This window comes from Abramis brama, assembly GCF_963993115.1.
Source record: "Abramis brama genome assembly, chromosome: 22".
NCBI classification, from domain to species: domain Eukaryota; kingdom Metazoa; phylum Chordata; class Actinopteri; order Cypriniformes; family Leuciscidae; genus Abramis; species Abramis brama.
Genome location: NC_139984.1, coordinates 17645677 through 17658077, shown reverse-complemented (window position 1 = coordinate 17658077; position 12401 = coordinate 17645677). Strand labels below are relative to the sequence as shown.

The 12401-nt window shown below is 44.2% G+C and overlaps 2 protein-coding genes across 2 annotated transcripts; both read right to left on the bottom strand.

The window, feature by feature from the left end:
- Positions 1-694: 694 nt before the first annotated feature.
- On the bottom strand, positions 695-2166 carry LOC311073853 (transcription factor HES-5-like). Its single transcript, XM_084099902.1, has 2 exons — positions 2068-2166; positions 695-1953 (listed from the first exon to the last, which is right to left on the bottom strand). The coding sequence occupies exons 1-2, from the start codon at positions 2125-2127 to the stop codon at positions 1561-1563; spliced, it is 453 nt and encodes a 150-aa protein (XP_083956028.1). The 5' UTR covers positions 2128-2166; the 3' UTR covers positions 695-1560.
- Positions 2167-10904: 8738 nt separating this feature from the next.
- On the bottom strand, positions 10905-12379 carry LOC311073737 (transcription factor HES-5-like). Its single transcript, XM_084099676.1, has 2 exons — positions 12281-12379; positions 10905-12166 (listed from the first exon to the last, which is right to left on the bottom strand). Exons 1-2 carry the CDS (start codon positions 12338-12340, stop codon positions 11774-11776), a joined length of 453 nt encoding a protein of 150 aa, XP_083955802.1. The 5' UTR covers positions 12341-12379; the 3' UTR covers positions 10905-11773.
- Between the last annotated feature and the right edge of the window lie 22 nt (positions 12380-12401).

The following is a 12401-nucleotide window of genomic DNA, read 5'->3' as shown; positions in this document are numbered from 1 at the left end:
CTCTTAATTCCTATGGAAGCAGTAAGGGTGTACTTAGTTTGTCACACATGGCTTTTCCATTTTGGCCTAGTTTTGTTAAATAAATAATGACACTGTGTGATATGTCGTGTTCATCTGAGGTTTTATATGCCTAATTTTAGGACCCGATTTTGAAGTTCATATGGTCATATGCTGAATTGTTCTCAATGAAATACTTTTGTTGAGTTGTATGAATGGGAAAACTAAAAAATGAGGTCTCATTACAGCTTCATCCCCATCAGTCAGGGCTTCTTTCAGAGACACTCTTCTTCTGTTTCCTTATCAGTGGATATTGATTTGTGATGGATTCTGGGTTACTTATCACACAAAAACTATTTTTTGTGTAAGACTCTATGAGCTGTATACAGGTATACCTGCATGGAAAAAAATGTTTTCAGATTTTTATCATATTTTAACAACACATCATCTTCCACGTCCAAAATGCTGATTTCAGGTCAAGCCTAGGTTTATGGCTGAAGTTTAGGAGTGTAAAGTTATTTAAACACTGCCAACAGTGAAATACTGATCAGTAAGCTTTTGGAGAATTTGATCCAAAATATAAAATAATGCATTTTGAGTTTTTGACAAAACTGTTCATATACTTAACTATATTAAAAATATTTATGATGTATAGAGTTAAATTAAACAGAACACTGGACAAGAACATTGATTGTACAATTTATTTTGTCATAAGCAATATGATTACTGTTCTTAATACGAGCAAATCTGACAATGAACATTTGCTTCAGCTTTGAAGAACATTCATGCCTTAAAGTAATAAAGCAGTAACATATTAGATACATGCATCTTTTCACAGTTGTGAAGAACTCATGGTAGAATGTTTGTACTTCCTTTGAACGAGGAAGAAATGAACAATGTCACAGACATTTAAAATTCAATTAGTAATCAAAGACAGTGCAATGTGCAATGCAAGATACCTTCACAGAAGGAAAGAACTTGACTTTGAAAGTAAAGAGTAGAAGTCAATCACTAACAGTGACAATATTCAACTGCCCTTTACAGGGGAAATGTCTCATTCATGTAAACACATGCAAACATTAAAAAACAATCATTTGTGCTTACAACACACAATTACATCTTTCAAATGAAGAAATATTTATCATATAACAAGAGAAGCGTTAGATGTATTTCAAACAAGTGAAATATAAATCAAAAGCTTTCAGTCAATGAAAGCAGTGTTGTCATCCTTTAGATGTAGAGAGAATAAACCCAATATGGGTGAAAGACCTACGAGAGTTCAAACGTCTGAATCAGACTTTAACATTTCTGTGACCAAATACTTTGAATCTTATTTTTCACAAATGTAATAATCATTTTACACAGCAAATGATTCTGTACATTCTGATGAAATATTACTGGTCACACAGTTTCAATAAAACAGCAACTTTCTCTGAAAGCAGATTAAAGATCCTGCAGAATCTGCAGAGGCGGAAATCAATTCCTACATTAGAATTACAGTCCATGCCAAATCTCAGACTGGCATTATGAATTCTGTCTGATAAATCATACGGTCCTGTGGCTCTACCAGGGTCTCCAGAGCGCCAGAGTTTCCTCTTTGCTGCTGCTCTTTGCGTCTGGTGAATGGAGCTGATGAGTGTTGTTCTCTGTGGACGGCTGCATGTGCAGGAAGTGCTTCAGAAGTCTTCTGTGGGACTGAGTCTGCACTGGACACTGAGACAGGAAGTTGACGGCCTCCTGCACACATCTGGAGTGTCCGTCATGAGCTGCAGTAGAGCAGCCTGAGGGATTCTGGGAGCGTCTCAAGAAATCAAGCGTCATCTCCAGGATATCAGCTTTCTCCTGTCTGGAGTCGGGCTGTTGCTTTAAGAACTCTTGACCCAGAAGAGACTTGAGCTTCTCAATGCTGCTGTTGATCCGTTCTCTGCGGATCTTCTCCACTATTGGCTTTCTCAGCTGAGGAAACATTAAGAACGTGCATTTAGAAACACTCATCCATCAGTCATATAGTTCACATTTCATAAGAATACATGATTTAGTAGAGTCAGGTGTGAAATGTTGAATGTTTACCTTGTTTGTGAGTGGAAGTTGTTCTCTGCTGATGATTGATCCAGTGATTGTAGGAGCCATGGCTGTGTGTCTTGTGTTCAGTTCTCTGTTAGGATCAGATCTGAGCTGTGCTGAACTCCCTCTCCTCGCTCCTCCATTTATACTCCCAAATCTCCATATGAATGTGTGAGTCTGGAGTTTGCTGGAGGTTCTCACAGTCTGCAGCCAATGGGAGCATTCGAAAGGCTCAATGGGGCCGAGGGTCGCCACATGCTATAATGACATGCTTATAGCTCAGGAAACAATGAGCACATCTCAGGGGAGCAGGTGGAGGGGTGGGTGTTGAGGATGGAGTGTGTGTGAGAAAGTGGAGACCCCTCGTTTAAAGCTTTGCTTGTTGTCTGACATTGGGGTCATTTATTGACAAAGCACGTGCCATTGTGCCATGAGTATCTTTTTAGTGTAATTTAGATGTCCATTTTCTATATAAACCAGATGTATGTCGATACCTGGGGGCATTTGGGGGTACTTGAAAAGATTTCGTTTTTTCCTTGCTAAATAATTAATAAAATATACAATATAACATAACTAATAATTTCTAATATATATATATATTAACTTTAATAATATTAGTGACTTTAATATTATTAACAATAATGATAAATAATATAAACCATTATGAATTAATATAGGAACACATTTCTGTTTTGTGCTGATAAAGTGGTAATTGAGCCTTACTGATGGGGCTTTAAGGGTACTTTGAATTACCATTCAAAAGTTTGTGATCAGTAAGAATTTTTTTTAAAGAATTAATACTCTTAATCAGCAAAGATGCAATAAATTGGTCAAAACAGATAGTAAATACATTTATATTGTTACAAAACATTTCTTTCAAATAAATGCTGTTCTTTAGAACTTTCTATTTGTTGTCACGGACACTAATTACGTTCAGCTGTGCACTCATTAGTCACCATCATAAACACCTGTATATATGTTCAGTTCTGTGTCAGTTCAGTGTCATCTATGTTAAGTGTGTTGCTCTCCGTTTGCCATTCTGTTGGATCTGTTGTAAATAAAACCTTTGTATGTCTTCCTCATCTGTCTGCCAGCAACCACCCGTGACAGAGAGACTTCTTTCAAAAACATAAAAAAAAAATCTTACAGACCCTATTTTTGAAAGTAAACATTAGGATAAACACCTTTTGTAAATTTTTGCTTTTTATGAGGCAAATGACAAGAATTGCAAACATCTCTCATTAGTCATGACTCTGAAATTTACATAGGATAACCATCATTTGAAATGGCAGTTTCAATGTAACAAAACATTATCTAGTTCAGTCTTTTTCTATGTTTTATATACAGTCATGTGAAAAAGAAAGGACACCCTTTAGAATTTTATGGTTTTACAAATCAGAACATAATAAAAACCATCTGGTCATTATCAGGTTTTAAAATTTTGTAAATACAATCTCAGATGAACAACACATGATATATTACACCGTGTCATTTATTGAAAAAATAATAATAAAGCCAAAATGGAAAGGCCATGATTCAATTGCTTGTATAGACACTTTTAACAGCAACAAATTGAAGGAATTGTTTATGACAGTATCATTCTCTCGCATCATTCAGGAGGAATTTTGGCCCGCTTTTCTCTACAACGTTGCTTCAGTTCATTGAGGTTTGTGGGCATCTGTTTATGCACAGCTCTTTTAAGGTCCTGCTAAAATATTTCAGTTGAGTTGAGGTCTGGACTTTGACTGGCCCAGTGCAACACCTTGATTCTTTTCTTTTTCAGCCATTCTGCTGTAGATTTGCTGGTGTGCTTGGGATCATTGTCCTGTTGCATGACTCAGTTTCGGCCAAGCTTTAGCTGTCGGACAGATGGCCTCACATTTGTCTCTAAAATACTTTGGTATACAGAGGAGTTCATGGTCAACTCAAAGACTGCAAGATGCCCTGGGCTGCAAAACAAGCCCAAATCCCAAATCCAGTGTGATGGACAGTTTGCATGAGGTGTTTGTGCTGATATGCTGAGGTCGGTTTTCGCCAAACGTGGCGCTGTGCATTATGGCCAAACATCTCCACTTTGGTCTCGTCTGTCCAAAGGACATTGTTCCAGAAGTCTTGAGGTTTGTTCAGATGCAACTTTGCAAACCTAAGCTGTTCTGCCATGTTCTTTTTAGAGAGAAGAAGCTTTCTCTTGCAACCCTTCCAAACATGCCATACTTGTCCCGTCCTTTTTTAATTGTACTGTCATGAACTTTAACATTGAACATGTTTATTGAGGCCTGTAGAGTCAGTGAAGTTCTTGGGTGTTGTGTGATTTCTCTGAGCAGTGCACAGTCTGACCTTGGGGTGAATTTGCTGGGACGTCCACTCCTGGGAAGATTGGCAGTTGTCTTGAATTTTTTCCACTTGGAATAATCTCCTCCCCTTTAGAATGATGGACTTCAAATTGTTTGGAAACGGCTGTATAACCTTCTCAGATTGATGGCAGCAACAATTGCTTCTATAAGATTGTTGATGTCTTTCCTCCTTGTCATTGTGTTAACACACACCTGAATGCTCCTGACCAGCAAACTGCCAAAACTTCTGCTTTTATAGAGTTGGTCACACTTCCTGATGATCTGTTAATCAAAGGCATTTGATTAGCAGCGTCCGACTGCTACTTACCCTCTTAATTCCTATGGAAGCAGTAAGGGTGTACTTAGTTTGTCACACATGGCTTTTCCATTTTGGCCTAGTTTTGTTAAATAAATAATGACACTGTGTAATATTGTCACGGTTGATTTATGCACTGTTTCCTCTGTGTCTCGTGTCACTGTTTGTTTACATGTCTGTGAGTGTGCGCGAGTGGGCGTTGTCCCGCTCGCGTGATTGTTCAGTGCTCCAGCTGTCATCAATCACTCTCATTCCCTGTTCAGGTGCAATCCATTCCCGCTCTCCATAAATACTCATTCACCTCTCCTTTCCAGTGTCCATCCGTTGTTTGCAGTCCTGTGTGTTAGTGTTGTGCCGTCTCTTCCGGATCTGAACTTCCTGTGGATCGCGTTTTTTCTGTTTCACCGCACACGAGCACCGAGCACTGAGGATTCCACGGATTCACCGCACCCGAGCACCTCTGCACTTGACCATCGAAGTCCCTGCGAGAGTGAGCCTGATTGTCTTCCCCTGAGAGCGTCTGTTTGCCTGTTTCCTGAGAGCGTCTGTTTGCCTGTTTCCTGAGAGCGTCGGTTGCCGGTTTCCTGCGTGCATCGGATCGCCAGTCCCCATGAGATCGTTCAGCATTGACTTTTGAGTGATATTACTTTTGTTCTTGCTGTTCGAAATAAACTCTATTTTACCTGCTATTGCTTCCAGTATTCTATCATGACAGAACGGATGGACCCACACATGGAAGCAGCAGGGGGATCTTCAGCCTCATTGGAGGAGTTTATTCGAGTATGCATCGGCCGTATGGATGCACAGGAACGCAGCCAGGGGGAGACAGGACGAGCAATTCAGGCTCTTGCCTCGCAGGTGTCCGAGCTCACCCAGCGATTCCATCAGCTGCAACCTCCCACTGCGCCAGCACCACCAGACGCACTGGCAGTTCCCCCCACACCAGCTGTGCCTCTCTCCCAGTCGGAGCCCAGACTCCCTACTCCTGAGTCATACTCCGGTGAGCCCAACTTCTGTCGTCCATTTCTAACACGTTGCAGCATGCATTTCGCCCTACAGCCTAAGACTTTCGAGAGAGAGGAGTCGAAAGTGGCGTTCGTATTGACGCTACTGACTGGGAGAGCGGCGCTTTGGGGAACTGCCGTGTGGGAAAATCAAGACCAGTGCTGCTCCTCGTTCCAGGCGCTCGCGACGGAAATGAGGAGGGTCTTTGATCGTGCCGTCGCGGGAAGAGAGGCTGCCAGGGTGCTGGCAGAGCTACGCCAGGGAGATCGATCCGTCTCGGACTATTCCATTGAGTTCAAGACCCTGGCAGCCGAGTGTCGCTGGAACGAGGAGGCGCAGTGGGATTTATTCCTGCATGGGCTGGCCGAACGCGTCCAAAGGGAGATCTACGCCCTGGACCTGCCCCCATCACTAAACGCGCTTATTGATCTGGCCTTGAGGGTGGACGCTCGTCTATCTCGGATCGGCCAACGAACGTCACCCACCAGAGTCCGCGGCAGCGTGGAACACCAGCGGTCCAGCGGCATGGACGCGTTCGGTCCCCACGATCCCGAGCCCATGCAGGTAGGGCGAGCTCGGCTTTCCCGGGAGGAAAGAGAAAGGCGGAGATCCCAGGGCCTTTGTCTATACTGTGGTGGCGCAGGACATTTCGCTCATTGTTGTCCAGTAAAAGGCCCAGCCCGACAGTAAGTATGAGGCTACTGTCGGGTGGGATCTCCGCAGAAAAGACCTCATCCACTTCCACCATCCTCCCGGTAAGACTGAGATGGTCAACTCACGATCACCACTGCAAGGCACTTATTGACTCGGGGGCCGAAGGTAACTTTATGGATTACAGTTTTGCTTTACAGTTTCATATTCCCCTCCGAACACTCCCTCAGACCATCACTGTAAACGCATTAAATGGACAAACACTACCAGCCATCTCTCAAGTCACTGAGAGCCTCACACTCATCACATCTGGAAATCACGCTGAGACCATTTCATTCTACATCATGGACTCCCACCTCACACCCATCGTTTTAGGGCACCCCTGGTTAAGTTTGCATAACCCCCGTATTGACTGGAAACTCAGGACCATATCGGCTTGGAGCACTGAGTGTCATAATTCGTGTCTAGTGTCTGCTTGTTCTGTTGTTTCTGTCCCTGTGTTGCAGGAGGAAGCAGTGGATTTGTCAAACGTGCCCGTAGAGTACCACGACCTGAGGGAAGTGTTCAGTAAGTCAAGGGCTGCTTCTCTCCCTCCGCATCGTCCCTATGACTGTGCAATAGATTTACTGCCAGGTAAGTCTCCGCCCAAGGGCAAGATTTATTCACTCTCGGTTCCGGAGAGAGAGGCTATGGAGAAATATATTTCTGATTCTCTAGCAACCGGGTTCATTCGGCCTTCCTCTTCTCCAGCGGGGGCGGGGTTCTTTTTTGTGGGGAAGAAGGACGGCTCTCTGCGACCTTGCATTGACTACCGAGGGTTGAATAACATCACGGTAAAGAACACCTATCCTTTGCCATTGATGTCTTCAGCCTTCGAGAGGTTGCAGGGAGCGTCACTCTTCACAAAATTGGACTTACGTAATGCTTATCATTTGGTCCGCATCAGGAAGGGGGATGAATGGAAGACTGCTTTTAACACCCCTAGGGGGCACTTTGAATATTTGGTTATGCCGTTTGGTTTATCCAATAGTCCCGCAGTCTTCCAGGCACTCGTCAATGATGTGTTGCGAGACATGATCGATCAATTCATATATGTTTACCTGGATGACATATTGATTTTTTCTTCGTCTCTCCAGGAACATGTGCAGCATGTTCGACGAGTGCTTCAACGATTGCTAGAGAATGGGCTTTTTGTCAAGGCGGAGAAATGCGTTTTCCATGCACAGTCGGTTCCTTTTTTGGGACACATCGTGTCGGTTGAAGGTATGCGTATGGATCCTGACAAAGTTAAGGCTGTGGTAGAGTGGCCAATCCCAGATTCCCGCAAGGCCCTGCAGCGGTTTCTGGGATTCGCCAACTTCTATCGGCGGTTTATTCGCAACTTTGGCCAACTAGCCGCACCTCTGACCGCACTGACCTCCCCCAAAACTACGTTCAGGTGGTCAGACGCAGCTGAGGCTGCGTTTGCCAAACTAAAGAGCCGCTTTGTTTCAGCTCCCATCTTAATCGCCCCTGATACTTCACGTCAGTTTGTGGTGGAGGTCGATGCGTCAGAGGTGGGGGTAGGCGCAGTTCTTTCCCAACGCTCTCCTTCAGACGACAAGATGCATCCTTGCGCGTTTTTGTCACATCGTTTATCTCCTGCCGAACGTAATTATGACATTGGTAACCGAGAGTTGTTGGCGGTCAAGTTAGCTTTGGAGGAATGGCGTCACTGGTTGGAGGGATCTGGGGTACCCTTTATCGTCTGGACAGACCACAAGAATCTGGAGTATATTAGAACCGCCAAAAGATTGAACTCCAGGCAGGCCCGGTGGGCACTTTTTTTCGGTCGTTTCGATTTTACTCTTTCGTATCGTCCGGGGTCCAAAAACATCAAACCCGATTCTTTGTCGCGTATTTTTGATCGTCCCGAACACGAACCTACTCCCGAGCGCATTTTTCCAGAGACCCTAATTATCTCTTCGCTCACATGGGAGGTCGAATCGAAGGTCAAGAAGGCCTTGGAAGGGGTAACGCCCCCGATCCGGTGCCCACCTAACCGCTTATTTGTGCCGGAGGGATTACGATCAGACGTTATCCAGTGGGGTCATTGCTCTAAACTAGCCTGTCATCCAGGGGTGAGTCGTACTATCTCCTTAGTTAAGCAGCGATTCTGGTGGCCACTTATGGCTCGTGATGTTCACAGTTTTGTTTGGGCTTGCTCTAGTTGTGCCACTGGTAAGTCATCCAATCGACCCCCAGATGGGTTACTTCAACCGCTGTCGGTGCCTTCGAGACCCTGGTCCCACATCGCTCTAGATTTTATAACCGCCCTCCCACCCTCCCAGGGTAACACGGTAGTTTTAACCGTGGTGGACCGGTTCTCGAAGGCGGCCCACTTTATTCCCTTGCCCAAATTGCCTTCAGCCAAGGAGACAGCGGTGGCAGTCGTAGACCACGTCTTTCGGTTACATGGCCTCCCGACAGACGTGGTTTCGGACAGGGGACCCCAATTTGTGTCCAAATTCTGGCGAGAGTTTTGTAAGTTGCTGGGGGCGACGGTCAGTCTGTCCTCTGGGTTCCATCCCCAGAGCAATGGTCAAACTGAGAGAGCCAACCAGGATCTGGAAAGAACACTACGATGTTTGGTCTCCAGGAATCCTTCCTCTTGGTGTCAACAACTTTCTATGGTGGAGTACGCCCACAATACGTTGCCAGTGTCATCCACGGGCCGGTCTCCGTTTGAGTGTAGTGTAGGGTACCAACCACCTGTTTTTCCTAGTACGGAATCCGAAGTCGCGGTCTCCTCCGCCCACGCCTTCATCCAGAGGTGTCACCGTACTTGGACGAGAGCCCGGGAGACACTCCTCCAAGTGCGGGAGCGCACCAAGGCCAAGGCCGATCGCCACCGGTCAAGGCCTCCTGTATACGTCGTCGGTTCCAAAGTGTGGCTTTCTACCAAGAACATTCCTCTCCGCTCCGTTTCGAATAAATTAGCTCCCAAATTTATTGGCCCGTTTTCTGTCACCAAGATTGTTAGTCCGGTGGCAGTCCGCCTCAACCTTCCTCCGGCGTACAGGAGAATTCATCCGGTTTTCCACGTTTCAAAGATAAAGCCCGTGTTTTTTTCACGTATTAATCCGCCAGTCCCGGTTCCCCCACCGCCGCGGCTCGTAGACGGGGAACCATCCTATTCGGTCCGTCGCATCCTGGATTCTAGGCGGAGGGGACGCGGGTTCCAGTACTTGGTGGATTGGGAAGGTTACGGTCCGGAGGAGAGAAGTTGGGTTCCTGCTCGTGACATCCTGGATCACTCCCTTATCGATGATTACAATCGACAGGTAAGGGGGTCTGGGAATGCCGTGAGGCATTCCTAGGAGAGGGGGTACTGTCACGGTTGATTTATGCACTGTTTCCTCTGTGTCTCGTGTCACTGTTTGTTTACATGTCTGTGAGTGTGCGCGAGTGGGCGTTGTCCCGCTCGCGTGATTGTTCAGTGCTCCAGCTGTCATCAATCACTCTCATTCCCTGTTCAGGTGCAATCCATTCCCGCTCTCCATAAATACTCATTCACCTCTCCTTTCCAGTGTCCATCCGTTGTTTGCAGTCCTGTGTGTTAGTGTTGTGCCGTCTCTTCCGGATCTGAACTTCCTGTGGATCGCGTTTTTTCTGTTTCACCGCACACGAGCACCGAGCACTGAGGATTCCACGGATTCACCGCACCCGAGCACCTCTGCACTTGACCATCGAAGTCCCTGCGAGAGTGAGCCTGATTGTCTTCCCCTGAGAGCGTCTGTTTGCCTGTTTCCTGAGAGCGTCTGTTTGCCTGTTTCCTGAGAGCGTCGGTTGCCGGTTTCCTGCGTGCATCGGATCGCCAGTCCCCATGAGATCGTTCAGCATTGACTTTTGAGTGATATTACTTTTGTTCTTGCTGTTCGAAATAAACTCTATTTTACCTGCTATTGCTTCCAGTATTCTATCATGACAAATATGTCGTGTTGTTGTTCATCTGAGGTTTTATATGCCTAATTTTAGGACCCGATTTTGAAGTTCATATGGTCATATGCTGAATTGTTCTCAATGAAATACTTTTGTTGAGTTGTATGAATGGGAAAACTAAAAAATGAGGTCTCATTACAGCTTCATCCCCATCAGTGAGGGCTTCTTTCAGAGACACGCTTCTTCTGTTTCCTTATCAGTGAATATTGATTTGTGATGGAGTTGGGTTACTTATCACACAAAAACTATTTTTTGTGTAAGAGCTGTACCTGCATGGAATAAAATGTTTTCAGATTTTGATAATATTTTAACAACATATCCTCTTCCACATCCAAAATGCTGATTTCAGGTCAAGCCTAGGTTTATGGCTGAAGTTTAGGAGTGTAAAGTTATTTAAACACTGCCAACAGTGAAATACTGATCAGTAAGCTTTTTGAGAATTTGATACAAAATATAAAATTTTTGACAAAACTATTCATGGATACTTAACTACACTAAAAATATGTATGATGTATAGAGTTAAATTAAACAGAACACTGGACAAGAACATTGATTGTACAATTTATTTTGTCATAAGCAATATGTTTACTGTTTTTCATGCGGGCAAATCTGACAATGAACATTTGCTTCAGCTTTGAAGGACATTCATGCCTTAAAGTAATAAAGCAGTAACATATTAGATACATGCATCTTTTCACAATTGTGAAAAACGCATGGTAGAATGTTTGTACTTCCCTTGAACGAGGAAGAAATTAACAATGTCACAGACATTTAAAATTCAATTAGTAATCAAAGACAGTGCAATGTGCAATGCAAGATACCTTCACAGAAGGAAAGAACTTGATTCTTTCAATAAAGAATAGAAGTCAATCACTAACAGTGACAATATTCAACTGCCCTTTACAGGGGAAATGTCTCATTCATGTAAACACATGCAAACATTAAAAAACAATCATTTGTGCTTACAACACACAATTACATCTTTCAAATGAAGAAATATTTCTCATATAACAAGAGAAGCATTCAATGTATTTCAGTCAATAGAAATATAAATCAAAAGCTTTCAGTCAATGAAAGCAGTGTCGTCATCCTTTAGATGTAAGAGAGAATAAACCCAATATGGGTGAAAGACCTACGAGAGTTCAAACGTCTGAATCAGACTTTAACATTTCTGTGACCAAATACTTTGAATCTTATTTTTCACAAATGTAATAATCATTTTACACAGCAAATGATTCTGTACATTCTGATGAAATATTACTGGTCACACAGTTTCAATAAAACAGCAACTTTCTCTGAAAGCAGATTAAAGATCCTGCAGAATCTGCAGAGGTGGAAATCAATTCCTACATTAGAATTACAGTCCATGCCAAATCTCAGACTGGCATTATGAATTCTGTCTGATAAATCATACGGTCCTGTGGCTCTACCAGGGTCTCCAGAGCGCCAGAGTTTCCTCTTTGCTGCTGCTCTTTGCGTCTGGTGAATGGAGCTGATGAGTGTTGTTCTCTGTGGACGGCTGCATGTGCAGGAAGTGCTTCAGAAGTCTTCTGTGGGACTGAGTCTGCACTGGACACTGAGACAGGAAGTTGACGGCCTCCTGCACACATCTGGAGTGTCCGTCATGAGCTGCAGTAGAGCAGCCTGAGGGATTCTGGGAGCGTCTCAAGAAATCAAGCGTCATCTCCAGGATATCAGCTTTCTCCTGTCTGGAGTCGGGCTGTTGCTTTAGGAACTCTTGACCCAGAAGAGACTTGAGCTTCTCAATGCTGCTGTTGATCCGTTCTCTGCGGATCTTCTCCACTATTGGCTTTCTCAGCTGAGGAAACATTAAGAACGTGCATTTAGAAACATTCATCCATCAGTCATATAGTTCACATTTCATAAGAATACATGATTTAGTAGAGTCAGGTGTGAAATGTTGAATGTTTACCTTGTTTGTGAGTGGAAGTTGTTCTCTGCTGATGATTGATCCAGTGATTGTAGGAGCCATGGCTGTGTGTCTTGTGTTCAGTTCTCTGTTAGGATCAGATCTGAGCTGTGCTGAACTCCCT